A 16326-nucleotide genomic window follows, 5' to 3' on the forward strand; every position below is an offset into this window, starting at 1 on the left:
TTGTCTGCGTCGCCGTCCGCCATTGACCCTGGCAAGCTTTTTGGCCCTATTTTTTTATAGAAAGGGAACAACGCTTTGTAATTTTACAGGATAAAACCGACCTGTGGAATACACCTTTGACGAAAAGTTTAGATTGCTACGTGCAGGCGCCGATTTGTACGGCCCATTTGAGATCGAGCCTGCTTATTTCAGACACCCTATACATGGTTCCGAGAATGCAGTTGAAGGTTGAGCCGGGGTCACACTGCTGAATAATACAAAATACGGTCTGCACACAGATTCGAACGGAGTCACCGCGAGATTCGTGCTTCGAATGCCTCATGGCAACGAGTTGGAGGAGAAACTTTGCACACGGCATTCGAACCAGGGATATTGCTATGACTCGTGTTTGCAGATTGTCTTTTGTATAGGGTGTATGAACAGTGGAACCCCGGCTTAAGCGTTTAAAACTGAAATTGAAAGGAAGTGTTTTCATTCTTGAATGTCGTGATATTTTTCCATTTGTTTACCTCATCTTATCATGTATACGCTAGTCGATGACTGAGCGCCTTTCCTCTCCCACTTTTCTATTGCTGTGCCGAAATAAAATGACACAATGTTATCACTTATCGGCCTGTCCTTTGTTAATTTTCATGTTTATAATGTATGCGCCTGCTTGAAGTGGGTTTTGCAAAGCAAACAAAAAACAAATATTAAAATGTATTTTTTTTTTTTAGCGGATCTTTTGGACTGTGTCACGGACTCACAAGACAATGTCATAACAGCGATCATTTTTCCAGCGATGCGGAGTGTCTCTTGAAGTAAGATCGTTTATTTTATAAATACGATAGAACAGAATACGATAAAATTACTTTCGCCGTAATTCTGGCACGAAGAGTTCTTTCTACAAAGGTAAGCAAGACGGCTTAAAAAATACCATCCGGGTGCCTTTTTTTTTGTGTCCTTATTCATGCTTGACTTTCTGATGTAAAATGAATGCGCGGATTGAGTGTCGGATGCGGTTCCGAATTTTGCGGATGCGGTCAGTCAGACCCCTGTCTGACTGATGGTGCCTGTTTGGTTGCTTCCTCTTTTGTCGTTCTTTCTGTTCCAAGTAATAAAAACTTCAAATGCCAGTCAGCGTTTGTCCGGTTTTAATTTTACTTCTGCTCGGTCTGTATATATATATATATATATATATATATATATATATATATTTTTTTTTTTTTTTTTTTGCGCTGCTTTTACGTTTTTATTAAATAGCTGAATGCATCAAATATTTACTTCGGTTGTCTCCAATTCGGCGACTGTTCTTTGCATGGAGATTTTGTCGAAACAATTCGGTGTTTTAGAGAAGCAATCCTGTTTAATTATAATTACGGTTCTGTGCCTTAGGGTTTTTCGCTTCTTTTTCTTTCGATATCGGGGTGTTTTTTGGGTGTTTATTTTTTCACACAAATCCCGCGTTTTTTTTTTTTTCGGTGTCAATTTTCGGGGTCAGAAAAACAATCGGCGTTTATCGGGACATATGTTTCAGAAAATAAGACAAGGGAACGGGATTTTCTAACCTTCAGAGAACATCGGCTGTGATCTGAATACTCCAAGGTCGTATTCGTGACGCGATGACGTAATGGAATGAAAATGGGATCTGGTTCCGAAGGATGAAACAACCTCACGGAGAGTTCAGGGGGGGTTCTATTTAGGGCTACCATAAAACGAAACTCCAAACACAAATTTTCATCCCGCGTAGTTTTGGTTTTTTCTAGTCGAGGTCAGCTCCAATTCGGGGTTTTCGGTTTGCACCGATTTTGATCGCACCACCTCGGTGGTTAATTTTCGAGGTTTATCGGTCTTTAACGAAAACACCCAATTCTAATCAAAAGTAGGGTTGCGGATTTTCCGTTTTTTTTCCCCTTCATATTCGGGGTTGTTTTATCGGGGTTTGGTGTTCTTTTCCTAATCGGTGTTTATTTTCAGTGCCAGACAACGAATCGGTGTCCATCGGGGCTAACGTATGAATTAACTGCATGCATCTATAAAGTGGTGACACCCAATCCTCCGCCTCTTTTTCGGTGTTATTTTTTCTTCCGATTCATTGAACTTACGCCCCTTACCCAAATACTTGAAAAACGTCATCCCGGTATCGAGAACAGAATTCAAGAAACGTAGTTCCACTTCCCCCTCCCCCCCCCCCCCCCAAAAAAAAAAAAAAAATCTCAAGGTCACACATCTAAAAAAAAAAAAATTGTCGCAGACATTTTTTTTTTTTTTTTTTAATTTTTAAGTTTTTGCAACGCTTATCTGCCACTGCTTGATTACGTGTTCCGAGCACGTATCATACACGAGGGCTGCGTCAGCGTAGCAGCTTGGGCGAGTTGGTTGCACATTATTACACACATTACAGCGCACTATAGCAAACAACACTCACTCCTTACACACGAAAAATAAAGCAAAAATAAAGAAAAACGAAGCGCGGTTTGTTTGAATTTTGCTTTATTTTTCGTTTGTAAGGAGTGAGTGTTGTTTGCTATAGTGCACTGTGGTGTGTGTAATAAAGCTGCGTCAGCGTTCGGCGTGAACTCGGCCCGGCTCGTAATGGATACGAGTGTTACGTCAGCGTTCGGCGAGGACTCGGATCCAATCACGCACTTCGTGCCCAAGCAATGGCGACCGCCGCTGGGCAATGAGGTTTGGTTCGACAGGTGGCGCCATCTTATGAGGGATTTTTGTGACTTGAAAACGTCGGAGGTCGCAATCGTTGGACCCGATCTCGTGCTTGAAAATCCGAGTGCCCGGCCAAACTCGGACACAGAGCTTGCATCCAATCGTTCGATGGTTAGGCCTTCCCAAAGTTGCCCATTTTGGCCACCAGTCGCTGACTTGCAGCCAACCGACGAGGCGCCTCCTGTTTACTGCCCGGAAGGCCATGTTGCTTGATGGGCTTCTTAAAAGAGTGTTACGATTGAAGAAAGGAGACCAAAATGTTATCATTTTGTTTTTATTTGCTAAATAATATATTTTTTTTTTATTTGCAGTTTTTTTTTAATTGTGAAATTTTTATGGAAAGCTGGCTGCTGTGCGCGACAGCTTTGTTCCTAAGGCACTTTTAGAGAAAGATTCGCTTTTGTTCAGTGACCCACATTATGAAAGATCCCTTGGCCGACGAAGTTTATGCGGCGGTGCTAACCACACTTTGGTCGGAGGCACTTTATTTTTAGGGTGAATAGAACGAACGTATATTTATATCCCGACTCCAAGCAAGTGGGCCAGGCCAAGGCGAATCCGACACAGCCGCTTGAAACTGCGCTTCGTCGAATGGGTCTTTAATAATGTCGGAGACTGTGAATCGTTGCACTCTACCGTCGAACGAGACCCGTACTGGAGGCATCGGACGCCTGACCTGGGCGAGTCGTCGCCGGAATTCATCGGTCACTTCGGCTGGTTTCACAGGATGACGATGTTGTACATGCACAAATTTACTAATGTTCGAGCGCCAGTTATGTTCGAATTTATCGTAGAATGTCTAAAAAGAGACAGTCTCACTTTTTTTTTCTTTTTCACCCCGGGTGTGTGCCACATGGAGATTTTGAAACACGCTCGATGTAGAGTCAATGTTGCACGATAGTTTGCCGATGGATAGTATTTGTTGTCATAAAGCTCTTTGTCATAAAGTTCCACAGCTTTTTAGCATAGTACATGATGGACCTCGCTGCCTTCTACAGCGACTGGTTTTCGTTTTTGACACTGAACGTGCTTCGAAAAAGAGCGTTTTCCCTCGTCTAAATAAATGGATCGACTGATTGACGTTTCCCTATGAATATGAGTTCTGCAAACGGGGCTTTGTGCCATACGGTCCAAGTGTGACACGTGTGGATGGTAAAATTCGTCGCTAAATGATTATTTTTGTGTGACAATTTTTAGGATTTGTTTTGCGTCTGTAAGATGATAATATCGATATTAACAAAAAATGAATGGGGTTCTATCCAACTACTGAAACATGGGCTGTGTTTGAGTTGTTCTTAATTGCGATCAAAGTCCTTGTTTAAAAAGATTGAAACTAAAAAAAATAAAGAAAAAAATAGGCGGATGCATGGTAGTTTTGCTTTATCGGCGGAGCAGTTCTTGACTTCATCTGTGCACCCGTCCGAAGAACCGCACAAATAAACGCGACTCGGCACTTTCCCTATCTTTCAGCGCACCAAGTTTGGAAAGTCGCTTTCTCCGACACGCACGCGTTTCTATTTACAGCGGAACGTATTCGACCCCCTTCGAGGCATATCGTGGCTATCGAGCCACGATAGGTAGGAGCCTCTTCAACTTGAAGTTGGCTAAAGTGATATCTGCTTGGTCGTGTGACGCTATTCGATCACGTGGCACATTCTGAAGGCTCGTCGAAACTTTCACCACTCCGTTTTGCGTTTGTTTGGTCCGTTCCAGTCAGAGTTGTTCGCACGCATGCAGTCCAAAGGCGGCTAGAAATCACAGTTCTGCCATTGTCCGGCCGACTGGATGTTCCGGACGAAGCCAGCCCGAGGCTAGTTCCTGAAGATCTTGACGTTCTGGTACGAGTCTGCGGGACTCGTGAGCGTGGATGCCGTGTTGGCACGGCTGGCGTCGCTCTCGGTCGGGCTGCTCCGAGACCACGTCTGCACCGACGAGCCGCTGGAAATGTCCCTCACGGCCGTTGTGAGTCCAACTTTGGTCATCAGCTTCTTTCGGACCTGTAACCGAAGGAGGACAAAGCGCTGTTGGGTCTCTTTACACGCGGTTTCGGCGGGGCGACGTCACGGTGAACCTATTTCACCCGACGACACCGAGCGGTTGAAATCTCGGCGGCGAAAGGTGATCAACATGGCACCCTGGCGAGATTTCGAGCCGGAAGTGCGTCACGTGAAAGCGCCCAACACTGAAAAGAGTTCAAAAGGGCCGTCCTAACAAGCTACACCAAATGCCCTGCACGGAAAAAAAAAAAATAAAAAAAAAAAAATAAACGCGTGCGTTTTTTGAAAAGCGTGATGGCTGCCGAACTCGCCTTTGTTTTCAGTAAAAACATCAACCTCCGGCAAAACAATAAAAACTTTCAGCCTTTCCGCTCTGGTGAAGAGGGAAGACCAGCGGAGCTGTACAATCGAAAGTAATGGGCAGCCGCAAGTCGGCAAGCCAGAGTGCAAAGGCTGCCGCTATCTGTGATCGACGGCGGCAACCAGATGCGTGGCTTGCCGCCGTCGCTCATAGATGGCGGTAGGTGTCCAGAATTCGGTGTCTTCATTTCTTTGGGGGGGGACATGCCGTGCCAACGCGGATTGGAATTGGAGGCAAACCTCCACTTCCGGTACATCAAACGCTGCGACTGCAGAAACAATTCCGTCCTGTTTGGAGGGTCCTTTAATCAGCCTGGAAGCCTTCACCTGGTCCTCGGTGCTGATCCTGAGGGTGATGACGAAGACGCCGAGCATGATGCTGGACACGGAGAAGCAGACGAAGAGACCCCTGGTCTTGTGCTGCTCGGCGGCGGCGCCCGTTGCCCAGGAGAGCGTGGTGCTCGCAAGCAGGATCAGCGAGGCCCACTTGGAGGCCAGTTGGGTCCTGCGTTGTTCGGGGTGTTCACGGTGGGCGAAACCGTGGAGGCACAGTGCGGGACACAGTAAGCAAGAACCATAGATCGCTGCGGGCGTTTGAAGCCTTCCAGTCAGGGCTCATTACGTTTGGGACCCTTCGAGTTAGGGCAAAACCCGATTTTGCCCTATATTTACACCCAAACATATTCCTTTTTGATTTTTTTTTTTGAAAATCGGGTTAAACTTGATTTTCCCCTTAATTCGCAACAAACGTTCCACCATTTTTACGTGTTTTTTTTTGCGTTACTTGTTGAAAGCGCGCATGACAGAAGCAACGCAAAATATATTCAAACGATACTCTCTATGGATTTTTTTTTCGCGATGGAAATTTTGATAAGAGCGCGCTACCCCCGAGTTTATAGACCACCGAATGCCCCGCCGACACTTCTGTCCATTGCAAACGAAAGCTTCGATGTTGAGGAAAGAAAAAAAAAAAACATTTTCTCAGCTAAGATATGTCTGAAGACATTACAGGACTACTATTGGGACAGAAATGCTGCGCATGCCAACAATTATATATCTAAAAAAAAAAATACAAATGACTAAGTGACTTCTTATGCCACTTTTTAATCCGACTATCTGCACAATGAATTCTTTTTGTAAATAAATCATTTCCTGTCCTCGAACCAATTAAGAACCTAAAAAACCCGAATTTCGTATTAGTATCTAAAGACAACTGATTTCTCTCCTTTCTCTGCATCTGAAATCTTCTTGGAGAAGGCAGACATCAGCTAGATAACGCTCTAACTACTCCCTTTTCATTATAGGGTCAGCCATAACGCAGCCGCCCCGACTATTATGGTTTCAATACATTTTTTTTTTCGTCCATCCATTCATATGTTCATAATTTGTACGCATCAATCTTCAAACGTTGGCTCAAAATAGTTCGGACAATTTCGTAAGGGACCATCTCGCAAACACTTCCAAATTTCCAGTCTCTAGTGTTACACAGGCTGAAAGTGTTCCGGGTCCAGCCGACAGATGGCGTCAGTGTGCTCGGTCACAACGCAATCGGTCACAGTCAAACGCAAATCTGTGAGCCAACCTCAAGAAGTTGCTGGAATCTTCTCCTCCGACTAACAGTACTAACTTTGACAGGAACATTTAAAACCTGCCCGGTGCCCTGTGTTCTGAGTAAGCTGCGACAGGGCAGTTTCGCACAGTGTACATGTATCGAAAATTTGTACTTTATTTTTTTTTTTTTTTTTTTTTTGCAGGGAGTTTTTGATGACCGACCTTGTAGATCCGCCATATAGCAATGCGAAAAGCTTGTGAGGTTAACTTTCCATCCGACCCGGAATGCACCACTATACGTAAGAACAGACGCGTAAGCATTGATGCACCATATACTTTATATGGTCTGTGCTGGCGTCACGTCGGACGCCATTGTGGTGGTGCTGAGCACGTAGATTTTACGGCATATACAATTTGCACCGCTGATTTTCTCCGGCAAGAAGAGGCACGTGAATGAGCATAATGCAATTCATGCAAAGTTGCAAGCGAGCTGGGCAAGAATGACGAAATTAATCCCTGGAGAAGGGGAACAAGGGGGACAAAGGACAAACACAAATCTCCAAACACAGCTAGGTGACTGGTGCGCGTCCGAAAAAATCCACCTGGTCCGGGTATCGAACCCGGGACCTCTCTATGAGGTCCCGGGTTCGACATGAATGACGGATGACGACGTTTCGTGCAAGCCGGGTAGTATACATTCCTTCAGTTGCAGTCTTCCTGATCGTGCACATCGTGCCAAAGGACGCGGAGTTTCTTTGCAGACACGATGGCAGAATCGTCTGCGGACACGTTTCGAACATGTTCGAAGCACGTTAACCTCATACATGCTACGAATCATGTCTGCAGAGAGTTCTCCGTATGACCAGTGCAACGTTACTAAAACACCCAGTTGGGAAACTCTCCCTTGAAACCTGGGCCTCTGGAGTCCACCGAGACCGAGCTAAATACGATAACAGCGCCCCCCTTTAGCGGCGAGTTAAAACATGAAAGTTGCTTTATATGGCTACTGCAAGATGGCCCTGCGAGATGGCGCCACCGGCCCTTCCTTGACTCACTAGAACCAGTAAGTGCAGATGTGCAGTTCACGGAGTGGCCGCTGCGGGAGAAATGGCAGCGTTGCGATCGCCATGAGCTCGGTATTGGGATAAAGATCGTCGCCACCTCTTCAGAGCGGGCTCTATGGCAGTTTCCCAAATGTGTGGTTCTAACAACGTTGGACCAGTGTGATAGGGTCGTTGTACAAGGGAAAATATAGACGCCCCAGACAGTTTATGCAGACTGGATGGATGGATGGATGTTATAGGCTATCCCTTTTGTAAAGAGCGGTAGCTTGCGCCACCTAGTCTAAGTTTGTATTTTGGTGGCAGCGTGTATATATATATATATATATGTATTATATCTACCTGGCCCTCCGGAACTCGTGGCAGGTGAGCGCCCGCCGTCGTCGGGCGGAGAAGAACACGGACGCGAGGAAGACGAGCTGGAGGGCGACGAACAGGCCGACCGGAACCGTGGTCGAGTACGAGGCCACCTGGGACAGGTCCAGCCAGCAGCTGCAGAAACGGTCCCGAAGAAAAGACGTCACCCAAGTAGGCAGCTCCGGTGTTATTGTATCGTATACTCTCCGAAAAAAAGAAGCTGCGGAGGTTTTGAAGTTCCGAAGAAATACGAAACTTTTGAATGTTGGTACTCATGCTTGTATACTAAAGTTCTCTTTCGATTTTATTAGTATGGGAGGGACCTGGGATTGCCTATCAAAAGTTTGCAACAGCTTCTACACTCGGCGTCAACCATTTTGTACTACGTTGTAGAGGCTGACGTGGCTTCCACACCGTCGCTGCAGCCCCGCACCGTCGCGCCAGCAAACGACATCGTCTATGTGTCTGATTTGCGCACACTCTCATGCTAAGGAGCTTTGACAGCGTCGGATTACTGCGGAAGGTACGCCATAGCCTTGACCGCTTAGCACAGAATAGTTGGCGCCGTCTTTCGGCGACTTCAGCGAAATCGACAACACCTAGCGGCTGGAACGGAAAGCTGTGGCGGGAGGTTCGCTCGCCAGCCTTCTCGAGCCAACAGGATACTCGCGGCACCTGGTGGTCTAAAGACGAAGCCGTGAAAGTGTCTTCGAAAACAGTTGGTGAAAATTGCCGCTAGACCAAAACACGCTGTTTACAAACAAATCCGCGCATGCGCATGCCCGGTATGGACAACTGCGCGTGCGTATCGAGCGTGCTATTTCGTCGGACGCTACTTTATCGTGTTCTTTTTCGCCGCATGGTCTTCCCTTGCGTGCGGCTTCGTCGAATGGAGTTTCGCCTCGCGCCGTTTTCGTCGTTTTGAGGTTGGTTGTGTTTTTGCCTCGTCGTTTCGCGCATGCGCGCGCGCACTGTGTCTCGCGGTGAGTTGATCTACCCGCACCGAAGGACAAACGCCGATTTTGTTTTTATTCTCGCTTCCGCCAGGCACGAGAGGCAATACCACCTACCAGAAGACAAGCCCTGCGCATGACATCATCATTCATGCACCCCCCCCCCCCTCTCGCCCCAAGTGGCAAAAACGTCGAAGGTGAACTATGAAACGCGAGATAGGGGGCGCTGCGTGTATCCATTACGCAGTGATTACGCTGCAGGAAGGGAAAGGCACACGCGTCTTGGCTTCTAGTCGGTGGTGGCACACAGGCCGACTGCACGGACCCCAGCACTTAAAAAGTCCCATGATGCTTCTTTTTTCGAGTGTACGACAACCAAACGAAATGACGAGGCACATTTTCTAGGAACAAAACGGCGTCGTTCAGTTCACTCAACGTTACTACAACCCTCAGTTGGGAAACTCACACTGGAAACCTGGGGACGTCCACCGAGACCGAGCTAAACACGATAACAGCACCATCTTTTAGCGACGAGTTGAAACATGAAAGTTGCTTTACATAGCTACTGCGAGATGGCGCCACCGGCCTTTGCCCGACTCGACGTACACCCCTGCAGTTCCCGGAGTGGACGCTGCGGGAGAAATGGCGGCGTTGCGATCGCCATTAGCTCGGTCCTCGAGTACAGATCGGAGCCAGTTTTTCTAAACCGGCTGTATGGCAGTTTCCCAACTGAGCGGCTCTTGTAACGTTGCTTCTTTCTGCTGTGCGCCACCATTCGTTTCCTACAAGATCTGCACCGTCACGCAGTCGGCGACAATGTCGCTACTTGTATACACGAACAACTTATCTGGGAACTTTGCCCCGGCGGCCCGCGCCTTCCGCACCCACCGGTATACACCATTTGCGCGTCGTCGTCGCCGTAATACGTCCGGAGTTTCCTCGCGGCCAGCGATCTATGCGGAAGCGTGTGTTCCAAGACTCTGGTTGAGCGCAGCAGCAGCAGCACCTATCGACCGCCAGATTGCGCGCGAGCCTTGCCCTCGGAGAACGCTCGCCCTCTCAATTATGACATGTACGACTTGGTCGATGCTTCTTTTTCTTCCTGAATCCACCTTGTCCGGTGTCGGTCAAGGCTATACGAACGTTCGTCAAGTTCCCCGCATCGATTAGTGCCGTATCGACGTCGCCGAAAGACACTAGGCACTGTGCTTTTAACTTCTTTTGTTTTTTTCCCAGTCGCATGGCTGCCACTCGCTGTTTCTTTGTGATTCACTCGGAAGCGACTTTGTAAACGTGTATGCATGTTGTTGTTTTTCTCAAGGTCGTGGCTTTTCATGTACTGATAGTTGGCGTCTTTTTGTTTCTTTGTGCGATCGAGTTTTTTTCGTTCTTTTTATTTTTTAAAGAAAAATTAGTGTAGTGGCGTTGCATCAATGTTAATGATTTCTTCAAATTAGAAAAAGAAACAGCCTACCGCTTAGAAAGCACTAATCTTTGAAGTGCGTGATAATTTAATCTGCATCCCGCAGTATCAAATATAAACTTATTCAGCTTTTGTGCCGAGTCCGTGAGAGAAAATGAAACCCGATTTTTTTTCGGCACGCATAAATAAACTGGGCATCGCAGAGAGGTGAAACTCCGTGAGAATGTTACGCTAGAGGGGGTGATACAATGGCGAGAGTTTTAAATTATGATATTAACTACATAAAAAAAAAAATATATTTTTCTCTTATAAACGGACGTCGACTTTAGACTAAGATTCGTCGAACTAAGGCGTGACTTTGTGGATGTGCGGAGCATTTATTTCGGCAAAAACAATTTGTCAGTCAGGAAAAAAAAAAAAAAAACTCGAAATAATGTTTTTTGTTGACAAGCGTTTTTGACTGAAATAACTGTCACAGGCGCCCACAATGTCTGCTGTTGGTTTGACTAGTATTAGGCTCAGGTGCACGTTGGCGCATAGGGAAAATTTTGTTTATTTGTTTCAGATTTCGATGCGAGTAACATCAGGATCTCAAACTTTCGCATTCTATTAGCACCGCTATAACATCGAATTCTTACGGTGTTTCAGATTTCTGTGATGCGTAGTTCATTTATACGGCCCAGAAAACCGGGTTTTATCTTTTTTTACATACCCTGCACACTTTTATTATATCTATAGGGTTCTGATTTTTCGGTCTTTATTTTTTGTTGCATTCGGAGGAGCTTTTAGGACGAGTTTATTATTTTTTGTTTTTACAAAAATTCGGGGTTTTTTGGTATAATTTTTATTTTTGTTTTGTTCAATTCATTGCGGGCTGCGTTCCGGGACAACACAAAATAAAGCCGTAGACAAAGAGTGTCTTCCGTCTAAGCTTGGGCTTTTTTTTTATTCAAGAAAAGCAACCGATACAAGGTTCATCAATTTTCCCCCGGATTTTGATAAAACCGCCTTGTGTGTTACTCTTCGGGGTTTATCGGCATTAGCCGAAAACGTAGATCCCTGGTTAAATTTTATAGATGTATAACAGCACGCTATACTCACACCTGCCCTCCGCGGGTGTACTTGTCTGGAAATGCCCACGCGAAAAGGCCCGTGATGATGGCTGGAACGCCTGCAGGAAAACACGTTATCAGATTATAGTCTACTTAGGCATACAAATATGCATCCACTTTGGCCTATCACCACTGTAGTCACTGAAAAAGTGAGCACGACAGGTAGTCTCTTTTCAGCTTCTGGCCTAGCCGGCGCAAGCTCGCTGCCTTCCGTGGTGCTTCAGTAGCGGGTGAGCGCTCGAGGGTCTGGAGATTCCCGAAGCGTCGTTGAAGACAGGGAGCTGGCGGCGGGACAACCAAAACCCCCATCCCTGCCGTTCTCATTATTTCAGTGACCACGGCCCGACAATCACGGACGCTTGGCCGCCGACACGACCATACCGGCTTTTCAGCGCGAATCGGGCAAATCAATAAAGTTTTACGTTTCTTGTATACCGTGATTTTGATATCCACAGACGGGCGAAACAAGCGTGCATCTTCGTACCGCATTCCCACGCGATGTCGGTGTTTGGAGGTAATGAAAAAATAAATTTTCCGTATAAAAGGAGTGGAAGGGCTCAAAAGGCTGCGCCATCTATGAGCGACGGCGGCAAGTGGACAACCGGCAAACACAACACGCTGGACAGCTAACGCCATCTATGAGCGACGGCGGCAACCAGAGTTTTGTGTCGACATTTTTTTGCGGGGGACACGATTCTGAGGAAACTAGCCCTTAATAGCTCCGCTGTAAAAATACGCAAGGGGGGCATTATCATTTTAAGAGATATGTGGAGATAAACATGATTAATAAGTTGATTGCATACACATTGGCGAGGAACGCGTTCAGTAGGATGACGCTTCTAAGGTGATCTTTGCACGACTGGTTGAGAACTACCTTTCCGAAGCTTCGAAGATTTGAAAGAACCAAAATGGCGATTGCCATGGCAACGGAAAGCGATCAGCCAATAATCGCCTTGCGAGGTTTTTGTCGTCTGAACGTTTGTATCCGTTTGTGTTTCGCTAGCATGCAGGGAAGACAATGATGCTATTTTCTCAAGATCCGGTTACTTCAGGGCCAGTATGCTTACGTCAAGTGAGAAACATTCCTACCCAGTATTGTTGCATGACTCCCTTAAAGGAGCTGTGCAACGATATTCAATTGGAATGTTTTTCTCTGTACACGAGCTTACTGGCACACCAGGGACTCAAGGATACTCACACGCAACGCCATTGGCCAAGAAACTCCTTTGCTGCGGTGTAATTTCAAGGACAAAAGTGATCATTTTCATTCAATCTCTCCTTTGCAAAATTTGATGACGTAACTCGGGGATTGCAGTACACCCAAGTGACGATATTTGAATGCGGTTCATAGATTGGACCCGACCATTGCGTGGGCACTCGACTTGTGCTCGTGACAATTGCTAGCTCGAGAAGCATTCGGGTTGTGACCCGTGTCCAATCGCTGCAACGGCGACAACAGCCGAGCCATAACAATGTCTGGAACTCAGCGCGTGTCCTGCGCTTTGCCAACCCCAGCGCGTGGCTATGATCAACACTGGCGGCATATAATCGGCTCCAGATCACGTGGCCGCTTGTTCTGGCTGCGAGTTGAGGGGGTGAACGCTGCTCATTTTTCTTTAATTTTTTTCTGAGTCTTCTATTGCGTGGGGTGAAAAACGAACGCGTGTTTTATAGGTCATTAACGTCAGGGATCCGTTTTAAGCGGTATTTGCGCAAAGTACAAAAATTGTTGCATTGCTCCTTTAACTACTCCAACCATCAAAGCGACTTGTTTTAGTTAATGGCCCATAACCGCTAGCAGCTCACTTATTCCAACACTTCTGGCTTCGTGGTTTCTTCTTCGGCCTTCCTATCGACTAACGTCGGGATCTTTGTTGAGTGCGGAGTGACAATGAGTTGCTCGACTTACCACGCGCTGCGTTTCTATGTCGCGGGGCAAACCTTTCGGTGCTCTATGGGCGTCTAACCTCCGCGTAGCCGAAAAGAAGAGCGCTGTGATGCAGTTTGATTTTAAAGCTGTCGATTGTTATAGTGGTTGTACAGGGTTAGACCATCCCCATTCCGTCTATTACGTATTTCCGGCGTACGGCCACCCCAGCGACCAACCGAAGCCTTTTGCTGTAGCATCCGTGGGATTTGCCTGTTTCTCTATTACAATATGTATATAAACGTAATATGTATATGTAAACATGAAATGACCCCTGGTCGCCGTATTTGCCGTTCGGAAGCTAGTGTGCGTGTGGAATACGTTTGTCGCATTAACCCCTTGCTGTATAACGGATGAAATCGGGATACGACAGAAGCGTGACGGATTCTTCTTTGATAACAGAGCACAGAGGGACACGAGCAGTGCGGAAAGTTCGCTTAGAAACAAAAACAAGAGCAAAAACAAAACAAACAACAACAACAAGCAAGTTTGGCTAACGGACCCCAGCCGGCGCCACTGACGGATGCACTGTTGAAGGGCAGGGACTCCGGGAACATGCCGACGAGCAGCTTGGCCATGTACGCCGACTCCAGCATCAGGAACAGGAAAGTGCTCAGGAAGAAGAACTGCAGGCACACGGCCGCCACCATGCACTGCTTCTGTGCTCGAAGAGAAGATTCGGAACCTTTGATTGTCACACTAGAAAGATTTTATTAAGTACAAAACGAGCGTGTTGGTAACGATAATTAAACATGAGGAAGATACATACAAGTCTTCCTTGTCAGTCAGAGTTTTGAAAGCAAGGAAATCAAAGGAAGTGTTGCTGAGCCAGAGGTTCAATATGTCACCTTTAAGTCTTTGTTGTCCGTCTCCCTTTTCTATGTATCTTCCTCATGTTTAAAAATTTTTTGTTGCTCGCTTTGTGGGCCCCCGGTTGAACTGCACTTATTAAGGCAATGTTGAACGTTTACTCGAAACCTTTTACTCAGATTGATAGTTTGCAGCGAGGATAGAGGCTTAAGGCCTGTTCCCACATGCAGCGGAGCGCTCCAAGCATAGCGCTTACCTCGCGCTAAGCGCGTGCTAATGGGAGCGTTCACCAGCTTTGTATCGCACCGTCAAAACTGTTGCTCATGGCAGACGATAAGTAGCTGACGGCACGTGAGGAGCGCTACATCAGCGCTTCGCTGCATGTGAGAACCGGCCTTTATGATACGTTACAGCAACCTGCGCCATGATTTTTGATTTTGCGAGACACGGGTCTGGAACAAACGGTGTAGAACACTAACGACGCAGTAACCATTTTAACCGTCTCGTATAATTATTCGTACTTAAGTTTTTTCATCTCATCGAACGCTTTAGGACGCGGAACGCCGGCGTCCGACGTTTGACTCTCGCATTCGAACGCTGCATTATGTTTGCACTTTTATAAATAAATACAAAAAAATGTCATTTTTTAATGACCTATTTGCATTTGACGTTGACGCCATCTGCTCCGGGTTCGACCTCTTTGTAGCTCCCATTCTGGGCTTATGGGTGCTTTACGTCTGCTTTACGTCGCACCGCTTATGAAGTACCTTACTGTGTACTTTACGTGGTACCACTTGTGAGCTACGGCGCGGTGCACAAGCAGTCAGGTGTACCTCGGTCAACTGCCGCTGGTCCGTCGTCGTCATGAGGACGCAGGTGTAGGCGCCCATAATGGAGAACTCGGAGAAGATCTGGGCCACCACGTCGGGGTACGCCGTGCTGATGGGGGAGAAAAAATAAAAATCGGGAGCGACCTTTTAAAGATGTCCGCGCAGCAGTGGACACGTGTTCCTGGCACCATACTACGGCTTTATATCTAGAATAAAAAATCTAAGAGGTCTTGCTGAAGCCCATACACTGTTCCCTTTCCAGAACGCCAAACGTCACACTAGTTATGCGGACACCATTGCTAAAGTTGAGGCTTGGGGCGAGGTGGTACATACTTCCGAATTAAAAACAGCGCGGAAAGACGAGGACCAGACAAGTCGGGCAAGGGCCAGTGGCGCCATCTCGCAGGGCTATCTCGCAGTAGCTATATAAAGCAACTTTCATGTTTCAACTCGTCGCTAAAGAGTGGCGCTGTTATCGTATTTAGCTCGGTCTCGGTGGACGCCAGGGGTGCAGGTTTCAAGAGTGAGTTTCCTAACTTAGTTTTTATAGATGGATGGACGGTTGGTAATGGCTATACCCTTTGTAACGGGCGGCAGCTTCCGCCACCTAGCCTCACTGAGCCATGCCAATGGCTGCCAGACTTGCGCTCGAACAAAGCACTTTTCATGCACGGTCTAGGTTTTACGGCTCGCAAACATTTATACGTGATGAAAAGACGTACCCGGAGGTTAAGAAGACGATGAGTGTGAATCCTGTGAGGATGAGAACAACGCAGCAGCCCATGATGCGAATGACCATGATGGCCGGAGAGGGGCGTGGACTCCCCTCGCTCACCGGCTTCAACTAAAAAAAAAAACGCCGCAAAAAAGAAAAAGTACACGTTATTTGGAGTTACGCGTATTTCAAGTATTGTGTGTTTGTGGGCCAGGAGGCGCGTGAAGAAGGAAAACAACTCACGGTGTCTATCTGAGCTTTCTTGGGCTGGTTACCTGGAATTGAAACCGACGTGCGCTCAATACACGCCGTTGCAGCGCTTGTCGGCGAGGCGTAAAATGTGCCCAACCACTTGGCTATGAACGCAATCTCGACGCGTGCTTTTCCTTTCAAGTGAGCCTCTACGGATGCTCAAAACGGCAGCGCGTGGAAGCCGAATATTGGAATACTCTGCACGCTTCTGATGTAGGAACTTTCCGATAACGATAGAAATTAAAGAGGGGCGAAGGCCTCGGTGAGAAGCAAGG

General features: G+C 46.9%; 1 protein-coding gene across 1 annotated transcript; it reads right to left on the reverse strand.

Annotated features, from left to right (window-relative positions):
- Positions 1–3456: 3456 nt before the first annotated feature.
- On the reverse strand, positions 3457–16070 carry LOC120836397 (cadherin EGF LAG seven-pass G-type receptor 1-like). Its single transcript, XM_040205261.1, has 8 exons — positions 16043–16070; positions 15807–15928; positions 15088–15193; positions 13947–14103; positions 11507–11576; positions 8015–8164; positions 5388–5565; positions 3457–4700 (listed from the first exon to the last, which is right to left on the reverse strand). The coding sequence occupies exons 2-8, from the start codon at positions 15881–15883 to the stop codon at positions 4515–4517; spliced, it is 924 nt and encodes a 307-aa protein (XP_040061195.1). The 5' UTR covers positions 15884–15928; positions 16043–16070; the 3' UTR covers positions 3457–4514.
- Between the last annotated feature and the right edge of the window lie 256 nt (positions 16071–16326).

This window comes from Ixodes scapularis, unplaced genomic scaffold (assembly GCF_016920785.2).
Source record: "Ixodes scapularis isolate PalLabHiFi unplaced genomic scaffold, ASM1692078v2 PGA_scaffold12__126_contigs__length_90152505, whole genome shotgun sequence".
Lineage (NCBI taxonomy): Eukaryota > Metazoa > Arthropoda > Arachnida > Ixodida > Ixodidae > Ixodes > Ixodes scapularis.